This window comes from Sminthopsis crassicaudata, chromosome 2 (genome assembly GCF_048593235.1).
Source record: "Sminthopsis crassicaudata isolate SCR6 chromosome 2, ASM4859323v1, whole genome shotgun sequence".
Lineage (NCBI taxonomy): Eukaryota > Metazoa > Chordata > Mammalia > Dasyuromorphia > Dasyuridae > Sminthopsis > Sminthopsis crassicaudata.
Genome location: NC_133618.1, coordinates 142667568 through 142680009, shown reverse-complemented (window position 1 = coordinate 142680009; position 12442 = coordinate 142667568). Strand labels below are relative to the sequence as shown.

Sequence of the window (12442 nt, the reverse complement as noted above, 5' to 3'; positions counted from 1 at the left end):
AGCATAATCAAAATTGGATATCAATACACTTGAGGCTAAGCAGGAAAGATATAACTCTAGATGTCAAAAGGATACTTTAATCTCATTGCTTCTCTCCCAGGTTTCTTTGTGTAGGATTTTAAAAAAAAATTAGACCTGCTGTTCAATTGATATGGGGAAAACTTGATGAAGAAAATCCTTCTCTACCAATACAGGACAACAAATTATAGTTTTATAATTGATGTAGTCTTGTATTTTTATCATTATATTAATAGAATAAAAACATTTTAATCAGAAAATTAAGAAATATACTCTTTATTTAAGCCCCATGCTTCTTTTAAGAGATTCTAAGTTAAGAATCCCTCACGTACAATTTCTAGTTGTCTATGTCTCTAGTTAGGGACACCCTGAAAACCTGGAGATAATACTTGAAATTTCACCCTCTGATAATGTTTCACAACATTAGCCCAGAAAATTTGGTGTAAGTTAACTTTCTAAGGCAAAAGTTCTTGACAAAGCCACCCATATGTGTATGAGTTGGAGAATGTCATATCTGAAGGATTCCTCCAGTCCCCAAATCTCTTGAGAAGATGAATTCATGGGTGATAAAGAAGAGATGGTTCTATCAACATCTGTTAAAAAACAAAACAAACTCACCAGATTTCATTTTCTTCATGTGTAAAATAGGGACAATATATTTCCTTCCCAAATCTGTGATTATTATAGGAGCATATGAGATCACAGAATCTGTCTTGAAAGGACCTCCTTAGTCCAATCCATACCAGAATAAATAAAGGGGCTGGTGGGGAAAAGTCCCTCTCACACTGCCACCTCCCCAATACCCCAAGGAGACCAACCAGAAACCTTTGAACAAGAGAAAATAGATGTGAAAGTCCTTTAAAGTACTATGTAAATATGAACCCTTTTTAAAATTCAAAGCCGCTAAGTGGCACATTGAATAGAGTGCTGGGCCTGGAACCAGGAAAAGCTGAGTTCAAATCCAGCTTTTAGAGACATGATCCTGAACAAATCACTTAATCCTAGTTGCATCAGTTTCCTCATTTTTAAAATGAGTGGAGAAGGAAATGGCAAACCACTTTAATATCCTTGCCAAGAAGACCACCAAAGGGGTCATAAAGAATTGGACATGACTGAAAAATGAAAAAAAATCAATGTATTTTAAAAATTATTGCAGAGTCAGCACCCAGTTCCATTCTGTCAACCAAGACAAAGATGTCTCCCCTCCTTCTCTTACTGCTTCTCTGCACTTTAGAAGCTGCCTTTTCTAATTTTCCCCTTTGTATTACTCTTTACATTAATTTTAGTCCTTTTTTCACCTGGAAGATTTTGTTGAAGAGGGTAATAAGAGGTAATAAGGTGATTTGGGGGAATACATACCACATTTACATTATGCAAGAGTGGGAATTTGTAAATTAATTTTTCTCCTTAGAATGTTTTCCTCAGAATAATGTTCTTAAATATATAAAATAAAATGTATAGGATTACAAAAGAAACTAAAGATTCAGAAAATAAAATTAACTCTTATTTTCCTTTTCAAGTTTATGGACCTCCAGGACCTCCAGGCCCCTCAATATGGTCCAAAGGTTAAGAACTCCTGCACTAAACTCAGAGGCTCTGGTTAGGAATAATGTGGTCCTGGGCAACGGTCAGTTTCTCTTGTTGTGTGTGAACACTGGCCCCACTGGGTAAGGGAAGAGAAGTCCTGGAGAAGGTTTCTCTGGTAGGTTTCACCATCAGTTCTCACACCCAGTAGTAACCTATAAAATTGATGGTAATAATTAATAATGGCCTAATGATGGGCAGTATGTATTTATCTCCTTCGGTCCTAAGAAGTTTGCCTTTTCCCAGAAGTCTTTCACCCTGCTTCGCATTAACTCTTCCATCCCTCAGGGGAGGCAGGTGGGAGTTAAATATTACTTTTAATAAATAGTAATCACCCCTCCCTTTCTCTCAGGAGCCCTGTGTAGACATGATGTCACTCAACCCCACCTCAGTCTTTTGTGGGAGAAGAGGGAGTTAGCTATTTTCTCAGTTTTTCAGAGGGAGACAACATGAGAGAATTTATACCAGGCTTCAAAGTCAAACTTCCCCCCTCCTGCATAATAAATAGTGTTTTTTCCAATTATGTGTGAAGATAGTTTTCAGCATTCATTTTTGTAAGAGTTTGTGTTCTACATTCTATCTCCCTCTCTTCTTTCCCTCCCCCTCCCCAAGACAGCAAACAATCTGATATAGGGTATACATGTACAAACATGCTAAACATATTTCCATATAAGTCATAAACAAGCATTTATTAAAATATTGTGTGCCAGCTACTGTTCTCCATATACAAATGAGGGAAAGAAGGAAGGAAGGAAAGAAAGAAAAAGAAAGAAGAGAGAGGGATGGAGGAAATAAGGAAGGAAAGGAGGGAGGGAGAGAGGGAGGGAGGGAGGAAGGAAGGGAGGGAGGGAGGGAGGGAGGGAGGGAGGGAGGGAGGGAGGGAGGAAGGAAGGAAGGAAGGGAGGAAGGGAGGAAGGGAGGGAGGAAGGAAGGGAGGAAGGAAGGGAGGGAGGGAGGAAGGGAGGGAGGAAGGAAGGAAGGAAGGAAAGGAGGGAGGGAGGAAGGGAGGGAGGGAGGGAGGAAGGGAGGGAGGGAGGGAGGGAGGGAGGAAGGAAGGAAGGAAGGAAGGGAGGAAGGGAGGAAGGGAGGGAGGAAGGAAGGGAGGAAGGAAGGGAGGGAGGGAGGAAGGGAGGGAGGAAGGAAGGAAGGAAGGAAAGGAGGGAGGGAGGAAGGGAGGGAGGAAGGGAGGGAGGGAGGGAGGGAGGAAGGGAGGGAGGGAGGGAGGGAGGGAGGGAGAGATGGAAACAAGGGAGGGAGGGATGGTAGAAAGAAAGAAAGAAGAGTCGTGCCCTCCAAAAACGTACAACCGCATTGTGGTTAAGTCCAGCTCTGCCCAACTCTTCAAGAAGCCACTTGGAATGATTTCTGAGCGAGGACACTGCAGCACTTTGCCCTTTCCCTTTCTATCTCATTTTACGATTAGGAAACTGAAGCAAACAGGCCCACTCGGCCAGTGTTCGGGACTGCAGAGCGAGGAGCGTTAGCTGGGCGCCAGGCGGGGAGAGAGCGGCTCCGAGGCCGGGAAGCCGGACGCGGGCGCCGCCTCGGACAGGCGGTAGCCGCTGACCCTGGACAGTCACTTCACTCCGCCCCGGTTCCCTCCGCTGTAGAAGGGCGGGCGGAGGAGGAGCCGCCGCGGCAGCATCTCTGCTAGAAAACCCCGAATGGAGCCGAGACTAGCCACGGCCCGTCGCGCTCCTTCACGGTCACATTAGCCGGGCTGCACCGTGGCGCGGGCTCTCGGGCTACTGCGAAAGCCCGCGCTTGGGTCCGCCTGCCTACGTCTCTCCCCCTCCAGTGCACCCCCCACTCCCAGCTTCCCGTCGCCCAGGGCGGCCCGTCGCTCCCTGCTCCCCGGGCCCTTGCTCCGCATCCTCTCCGGATCGGTCTTGTTACTGTCCAAGGCCCGCGAGCGCTGCCCGGCTCTTCTCCCTCGCAGTCTTCTCATCCCCCCTCCCTCCCCCCTCCCCGCCCCCCCGTGTCCCGCGCCCTTGGGCCGCCCCACGAGGCGGTCACTAGGGGCTCCTCCGCACGGTGAGGGGCTCCAGAGTGACCTCCTCGTTGTCTGGATCTGGGGGCTCTGGGTGTGGAACGGCAAAGGCAGGATGTGAACAAGTGTGTGCGAGTGTGTGTGTGTGGGAGGGGGCAGGAAGAGAGTAACTTCAAATCTTTTCATGGATCGTTTGCTAAATGTCATTTTTTTTTACCTTTCCCCGAGAACGGTTGTTCCCGACATATTTTGCCTGATTTCACAAATATAATTTGTTATGCTTATATATACATACATACATATATATATAATTCACAAGTATATATACTTTTATATGTAAAACAAGTATTGCTCGCTTCAGCGGGTGGGGAAGGACGGGAAAGAGTTTGAAAGGTAAAAATTTAAAAGAACATTAATAATAATAAATGTATTAAATAATCATGACCACTGTTTTTGAGATAATTTAAAATTAATTAAATTAGTTACAACAATAGAACCTTAAGCGTAAATAGAAAGAGCACGTCTTCCTGTGGCGCAGGAAGGAGAAACATATGGGTGTCGGGAGGACCCGGGTTCGAATCCAGCCACTTCCCTGTCCTGGGCCTCAGTTTCCTCCTAGGAAAAGAGAGGCGGGTTGGGTCTGAGGACTTGTGCCCTTACACCTGTAGACTGAACGCTCGCAGAGGGAGAACCCCCGGCCCTTCTGGGCCGCGCCCTCTTCGGCGCCCCTCCGGGATCCCGGCTCCCCACGGCGCCCGCCGAGGCACACCGCGCACGGCCCCTTTAAGAATTCGTTTACTCGCCTCCGCTCGGTCTCGGCCTTCCGGGCCCGCACTGCGCCTGCGCCGGCTCGGGCCTCGGGGATTGGACAGAAGTTAGGTCAGTGCAACTTTCAAGTCGGTTGCTAACTCCGCCTCGGGGCCCGACGGGGCGGCAGCGGCCGGGCTCCGGCATCTGCGGAGCAGTGCGGCGACCGGATCAGCGCTTCGAGCGGCCGAGCGCCCCGCCTCCGCGCCCCCCTCTCCCAGTTCTGCCGGCCTCTCGCTCCCCAAGCGGCGGGGGCAGCGGCCGGGCGTGTTCCCCCCGGAGCGCCCCTTTCCACCCCGGCCGCCCCCAGACCCTCCGGAAACTTCCTCGGCTTCCCCCCGGCCCCCGCCGCTGGCAGGATGGTGTCCTGGGTGATCTCCCGATTGGTGGTGTGAGTACTGGGACGGGAGGATGGGGAGGGGGCGGCCGGGGCCCTCGGGCGCCCCCCTTCCCCACAGCCATCTGAGCTGCTTCCCGCCGAGCCCACCGGGAGCCCATCCCGTCCTCCCTAAGAGGGACTGGGTCTGCTCGTAGGTGAGGGGCTTGGGAAGCGGGGCGGCCCCTCGCTGTGGTGGGCAGGGAGGCGGCGGCCCATCACGGGCCAAGAATGTAGGTGCCTGCTTCCTGCCTGAGCAAGCACGTGACTCACCCCCGGTCTCTAGGTAACGCACCCAGCCTCCTCAGGGTCACCCTCCGGAAGGTCCCCCCCTCCCCCACCCTGCCTCTGCCCAGGCGGTCCGAGCCAGAGCGGGCGCCCAGGGGTGCTGGGAGAGGGGCAGGGGCTGGCTCCCTGCTGGCGCTGCTCCCACCCTGCAAGCATGGCACACGGCCCTGTGCCCTCCCCGTGGGAGGCGGCTGCAGGCCCGGGCAGGCTGTGGGGATGTTTGTTTCTGCCGGCTGGGGAGGGGGCCTGCAGTGACTCAGGGAGCGGGAGCACGGGCCCGGCCCGTCTGAAACAGATCAGTGTCAGTGCAGGGGGCGTGGCGGAGTGAGGGTCCGAGCCCAGCAGCGGATGGCGGCGGAGGCCCAGAGTGGGAGGCCCTCCCTCGGGGCACCCTGGGCACATCACGTCCCTCCCCAGATGCTCAGTTACTTCCAGAGTAAAAAAGAAAAAATGTTTAAAGAGCTCGGCCGGTGGTGAGCTTCCCCTGGGCTTTCTTCCTCTCCCCCCCCCCCCCCCCAGGCTGGTGTTCGGCATGCTGTACCCCGCCTACGCCTCCTACAAAGCCGTGAAGACTAAGAATATCCGGGAATACGTGAGTGCGGACCCTCTGCGGTGGGCTGCGGCCTGGGGGGGTGCGGCTGGAGCAGGGGGGGGAGGGGGGCAGCTGGAGCAGCGGTCTGGGGGGGGGCAGCGGGAGCAGCAGGGGGGGCAGCAGCATGAGGGGCAGCTGGAGCAGCGGCCTGGGGGGGCAGCGGTCTGGGGGGGGCGGCGCCGACGGAAGCGGGACTCAGAGTGGCAAAGCCCCAGAGATGCGCCCAGGCTTGCCTCGTGTGCTCCTGGCTGATGGCTGGGAGCAGATTGCTTCACCAGGCCGCACCTGGGCCTGCCATTTGTAAATGCAGATTTGTCACCGGCCTCAGTTTGCAAAGTGAGGGAAATGATTCTGGCGGTCCCCTCTACACGCAGGAGAATTTATGGCACCTTTTAGCCAGGAAGGTCCTGTCAGTCATCCCCATCACAAGCCGGCCTCGTGGAAGGTCCTAGACAACGGACAGGGTCCCCTGGAGGAAGGATGTTGGGGACGGTGTCTGGGGAGGGAGTGGAGGAAGCAGCCCGGCCTCCGCCGGGATGAGTCTCTGCAGGCGGAATGCAGCAGGACCAGCCAGACCGGGGCTCGTGGGGAGGGTGGGGGGCTGACCCCGCCATCCCTGCCTCCGTCCTCAGGTGCGATGGATGATGTACTGGATTGTCTTCGCCTTCTTTATGACCATAGAGACCTTCTCGGACATCTTCATTTCCTGGTATGGGGCGGGGGCGGCTGGGGCTGGGACGGGCAGTGCCGCTTCCTCCCTCCTGATTACCCCCTGCCGGGACCCTCTCTCACAGGTTCCCTTTCTACTACGAGATCAAGATGGCCTTTGTGGTGTGGCTCCTCTCCCCGTACACCAAGGGTGCCAGCCTGCTTTATAGGAAGTTTGTCCATCCGGCCCTTTCCTACCGGGAGAAGGTAGGCAGCAGAGACCGTGGGGGTGGGGAGCCTCCAACCGAGACTCGGGAGCCCTCAGCGCTGCCGCTGATCCGATGCTTGACGTGGCACAGGGCACTATCCACATCTGTGCCTCCGCTTACTCATCTGCAAAATGGGAACCACTCTCCCTGTCCTCCCTGCCTCACGGGATTATATAGAGGGGCGCCCACTAGAATCCGGGGCAACGTTAAAGTGTGCAGTGGGTGGCTCTGGCTGGGAGTGGGACCTTCATGGGGGGCGCAGGATGGAGGCTCTGGGGGCAGGCTTGTATCTGTACACCGGAGACCGTCCTGAGGCAGGAGGGGAGGGGGGCAGCTCCCCTCTCTCCCGTTATCTTGGTGTAAAGATACAGACATGTTGTTTGTTTGTAAGTATAAACTGCTCCCGAAAGAGAAGACCTCTGAGGTTCTCGCTCAGTCACCAGCGTCTGGAGCGTGGCCTCCTGACCCAGCGCTTGTTGGGGGGGTTGGCTCTCGGACGCCTCCCTGCCCTCACACGTCCCTTGTCCCCAGGAGATCGACTCGTACATCGTGCAGGCGAAGGAGCGCAGCTATGAGACGGTGCTGAGCTTCGGGAAGCGCGGCCTTAACATCGCCGCCACTGCCGCCGTGCAGGCGGCTGCCAAGGTGCCAGCCTGGCCCCCCGGGCACTGGGTCTGGGCGGGAAGGCCCTGGGCGAGCCGGGGCCCAGTCACAGTCCGGCCCTCACCCTCACTCACCCACTAAGGCACGGGACTCCTTTTCCTCCCTGTGACATGAGGACTTGGACCGGATGATCTTTTACAGCTCTAAGTTGGGATACTCTCAGGGCCCCAAGGTCCTGGTTCTTACCTTGTTTCTGCCCATAACTTGCTTCCTGAACTGGGGCAGTAAATATGTCTTAAGGTCTCCAAGGCAGCTTTCAGCCCCACATCCATGCGCCCCCAGGGAGCAGGGAAGCTGGCGCCTCCCGGTCGGGTACTTCTCCCCGCTAGTTGTGGAGCCACCTGGGCCCTCTCCATGGCCGCTATGCCCAGTGACCATCTCCTTTCCCTGCAGAGTCAGGGCGCCCTCGCTGGCAGGCTTCGGAGCTTCTCCATGCAGGACCTGCGCTCCATCCCCGACAATGCTGCTCCATCTTATCAGGATCCCCTCTACCTGGAGGACCAGGATTTGCACCGGAGACCACCCATCAGTACGTGGGGGCAGGGCAGGGGGGAGGAGCTGTGCTCAGGCTCCCAGAACTGAGTGACAAGGACTTGTAAGTGGAGAGGATTACTGAATCCTGGTCCTGCTGTACTAGATGTGTGGCCACTGGCCAGTCAATCTCTCCCCCTCCGTTTCCTTATCTGTGAAATGTGAATAATCCTGTTTTATAGTGGTTCTCTCCGGATTTAGTCATAGATGTAAAATGCTCTGTAAACTTTAAAGTACAGAGCGATGTCAGCTGTTGAGGGTTATTGTTAGCCTGCATTGCTGGCCAGCCTGGAGAACTAGGCCCAGTCTTGCTGGGCTTGGGGGGAAGTGAAGGGGCTGAAGGGAATGGTACCTGGGGTCCATCCCAGGTTTGGAGACAGCCTGAGAATAGCTCTTAGCTCAGAATCAGTGTTTTGCATTCTCAGTCGGTTGGGGAAATCCTGAGAAAGCAGAAAATGCAGCTGCTTATGGAAGCCTCCATGTTCCTTCTCTCTCTGCTTCTGCCAGGGTACCGTCCCGGGGGCCTGCAGGACAGTGACACTGAAGATGAGTGTTGGTCCGATTCCCAGACAAAGGCCCACACCCTTCCCCGTCCAAGGGAGAAACCCTTGGTGAGGAGCCAGAGCCTCCGGATTGGCAAGAGGAAGCCACTGGTGAGAGAGGTGAGGGGAGAGCCGGTGAGGAGCCAGGGCTGCACAGCTGGGCTTTCGGAGGATTCGGGACCCATTTCTCACCCATCTCTCCTCCCACACAGGGCATCTCCCGCTCCCTGAAATCTCGGACTCGGAAGAAGGCGGCCCCGTCAGACCTGGACAGCTAGTGCCCAGCATCTCCCATTCCGTTCTACCTCCAGCCACCTTGTCCTTCCCCTGTAACACCCCACTCTGGATGGGAGGTTGGAGGAGAGGGAGTTAGGTCCATGGACACTGGAAAAGGCAGAAATGCCCCCTTTGGGGATGGTTTTCATCAATTTCCACATGATCTCTCTTTGTCCCAATGCCCTCTCCTTGACTTAACATCCCCTCCCCGTCAAAGTGCTCTTGGTGGGCCCGAGAGGATCCTCCTTCCCTCACCTGCCAGCCAGGCCTCCATGAAACCCTGGGCCAGCCCTGATCAGCACCTCCTCCTGGCTCTGGGGTCAGTGTTCCAAATGGGTCACCCGTTGGCATTGCCCAATTTCTGTGTTTTCAGTATGCCAAAGCAATCCCTCCTTTGTGCCTTGACCTGAGGGTTATTTATTGCCATCTTTTTTCTGGCAGTGCCTTTCCCCCCGACCCCTAGTGGTCAGGAGGCAGGGGGAGCCTTGATTCCCCTTCACCTCTCCCCTCCATTCCGGACAGAGCTTTGATCATTCCATCCCCTTCCCCATGTTACTTGACAGACCTCTTCAGGGGTCGTATGTATGTGTGTATGTGTTTGTATATGTGTATATGTGTGTTGGTGTGTAGTCAAGTTTGTAATGGTTTTGATAAATAAATACATTGAATTTACTTGTTTTATCCTTTTTTTCCTCCCCCCCAAAGCCTCAAGGTGGGCTTCTCACCTCCCTAGCAGGTTCTCTTTTTTTGAAATGTTTACTTTTGAAAAGGTCTTCCTGTCTCCCTCCAGGACTTCCTTTTTACGCCTTAAGATAATAGTGCTTTTATCTTGAAACAAAGAGAAAACTCCTTTTTCCAAGGGTGGAAAATGTGCAGGGCCCTCACTAGCCTCCCAGCTCAAGCTGGAAATCCTGTTCCACCTCCGCCTTAGCCCAGGAACGCTGCATCCTTGGAGGGAGGCCACACGGGGGCAGCCGCGACACTAGTTTTCCAGGCTTGGTCTGAGCCCTGGCCACTCCCCAACAACCGGTGTCTGATGGGGAAATTTCAGGGCAGGGAAGATGCCCTAGTGAATCGTGGTGTCCTGCTAGCACGGAGGGATGCACTCCGCGGAGCCAGCCCCGTTTGGGGAGTTCCACTGGGGCCAGGAATCCCCTCTGTGCCTGAGCAGGGAGCAGCAGCCAGGGCAGGGCTTCAGCTCCATTCTGTTCTGTTAATTTGTGGTGGGGAGGGCTCCTCAGACTAATCAGCTTCTTGCAGCTGGCCACTGCCCTGCTCCTCTGCCTGCTGGGCCAGTTTCGTGTGAATCTCCAGTCCTTTCGGGCCTTCTTTCTGCGTGGTCTCTCTACCTCCAATCCCTGATGGTCCATTCGTATCCCTCCCTCCCTCTGCATGTTGGGAGCCTAGGCACAAGGATCCTTACCTAGGGTGGGGGAGCTAGTGAAGAAGGGAGGAGGCAAAGTGACTAATGAAAGCAGTTTAATGATCAGTTCAAAGATTAGCTGTGTCTTAGTGATTAGGGAGAACTGGACCAGGCTTAATCCTGATAGGTTTGTGAGGTCTCCCTGTATAATTGAGCAGCAAGTTTTTGAGTGTTCCTGGGCCTGTCATTTTGGGGTTGGAAGAATCAAGGAACTTCAGAGCCTCCCTGACTGCCCTTCCTAGGGAATATGAAGTTCTGACTTACAGCTTGGCTCAGGGAGGACAGTGATTCCAAGCAAAACTGCTCACTGCTCTCAGTAATTAATGCCTTGGAGCTGCCCCCTCCTTTCATGGGCGGAAGTCCATGATTTTTTGTTGTTTTCTGTTTTGCCTCAAAGAGCAGAACTGGCACCGATGGGTAGATGTTACAGAAAGACAAATTTTGGCCCAATTAAAGAAAGAATTTGCTAAATAGAGCTGTCTAAAAGTGGACTGGTGTGGCTTTAAAAAGTTCCCATCACTGGAGCTGTGATTGCAGAGCCAGTGGACAGGTATATAGAGATTCCTGCTCCACAGCTGTAGAACTCTGAGCTCTTGGGATGTTAAGCATTCAAATTATATCTAGGGACGGGACCAAGGTGATCACCAAGAATTCATCCTCAGTCGCTGGGAAGCCCAGCTGTGGGTCTAGTCCTGTGTTTCCATGCTTTGGGAGATCTAGAATAAGTATAACGGCTCCTCCCATTCAGGAGCTCACAGAACTCAGATGAAGAGACGAGGCAATTGAAGAAGACAACAATACAGATCTGAATGGGTCTGACATGCTCTGGAAAGACAGAATGGGACATCGCTGCTGCGGATTGAAAGGCTTCCAGGAGGAAGTCACAACAAGCTGGAACTTGCCACCATTTATAAGACTGATGTCACCCAGACCTCAGAACTTCTCTGTAAGAAGAGAGGAACATCTTGTTTCTAACATTTAAGACCCAGCCTTCCCCTATAGATACCTCTAATCCTGTCTTCTTCTTACCATGCTTGTTTCCCATCACAGCCAGCTATCCACTGAGGTCATTTTACCTTCTGCCTGCCTCTGATGACCTGCTCCTCCACGCTACATTTGAGACCTAACATCCAGCTGGAGCTCCAAACCTAGGACTGGTAAATGGGTGTATAGAGACTGGCCCTGCTGCCCACCATACATCCTGGCTGGCTTTAGACACCAGATCATTCTTGACCTTCACATCTCATCCAGTCATTACCCAGGTCATCTCACCATAAAGCCTGCTGCTGTAGACATATCCCTACCCTATCTCTCCTTTCCCTGCTCACCACTCCTCTGGTAGTCACATCTCCCCCTATTAGATAGTTCTTTGTTTCACCTACATTTGATTTAATTATGCTTCATTCATTCATTCATTCATTCATTCATTCATTCTTGTTCCCTCCAAAAAAACCCAACAAAAAACAATTTCTTCTTTACTCTTTCTAAAGCTTTCTCCTTCAAAGTCCTCCTTCCTTTCTCCTTGTATCTGAATTCTGCAAGGTTCAGTTCAAAACCTATCTTTTCAGGTGGCTTTCCCTAACTATCCCAGATTCCAGGGATCTCTCCTGCTTCTAAAGTCCAGTAATTACTGGATTGTACCACTAAATTTGGCGCTAAAGCTAAGAGTACAAGATAGTAAATGTTCTCTTTTTATGTATTCTTTCCTTAACTAGGTTGTGAATCTCCTGAAGGCAGGGAGCCATTCATACCCTTCAGAGTGGCTAGCACACTTCTGAGCACATAGTAGGTACTCAATGAACATTTAGTGTTTGTACCCAGGTGTGAGAAATTCGGGGCTTCTAGGTAAGATAGAGCTCTGGACCTGGAATCAAGAAGATATCTTCCTGAGTTGAAATCTGGCCTCAGACACATATAAGCTGTGTGATCCTGGACAAGTCACTTAATCCTATGTATCACAGTTTCCTCATCTGTAAAATGAGCTGAAGAGGGAAAGGGCAAACTATTCTAGTATCTTTGCCAAGGAAACCCCAAATGGGGTCACAAAGAGTCACAAAATGACCAAACAGCAAAAACAGTATTGGGAACGCAGGTTAGTCTCCCAATTTCTACCATACTCGTGAAACCAAAAAGAAAACAAAATTCCCAAACCTTAGAACATCTCATTGATTGTGGGTCAGATTGGACCAGCTATTCCAATCTAACTGTTCCTCTTAGGATGGAGGCTTTTCTCTGTGTTCATATTCTAGTGACCACTGACTAAGTCTTAATCCTCTGTCTAGAGCTGATACTCTCCCCAGCTTGATCCCCATGGGATGTGTTGCCATATTAAGATTATGAGAATCTTGTCACTTCTTGGAATATTTAAATAGAAGCTAGACATCTGTGTGTAATAAGTGTGTAACAGAGGGGATTTGTGCACTGAGTGGGAATTT

The 12442-nt window shown here is 52.3% G+C and overlaps 1 protein-coding gene across 2 annotated transcripts; it reads left to right on the top strand.

Moving 5' to 3' along the window:
• The first annotated feature begins 4423 nt into the window (after positions 1 to 4423).
• On the top strand, positions 4424 to 9256 carry REEP4 (receptor accessory protein 4). 2 transcript variants are annotated; one of them, XM_074287488.1, is made up of 8 exons: positions 4424 to 4790; positions 5583 to 5655; positions 6288 to 6364; positions 6450 to 6570; positions 7104 to 7217; positions 7629 to 7764; positions 8274 to 8419; positions 8521 to 9256. In XM_074287488.1, exons 1-8 carry the CDS (start codon positions 4759 to 4761, stop codon positions 8584 to 8586), a joined length of 765 nt encoding a protein of 254 aa, XP_074143589.1. In that variant the 5' UTR covers positions 4424 to 4758; the 3' UTR covers positions 8587 to 9256. The 2 variants fall into 2 exon arrangements, with proteins under 2 accessions (XP_074143589.1, XP_074143588.1); XM_074287487.1 differs by having other exon boundaries at positions 8274 to 8428.
• Positions 9257 to 12442: the final 3186 nt, after the last annotated feature.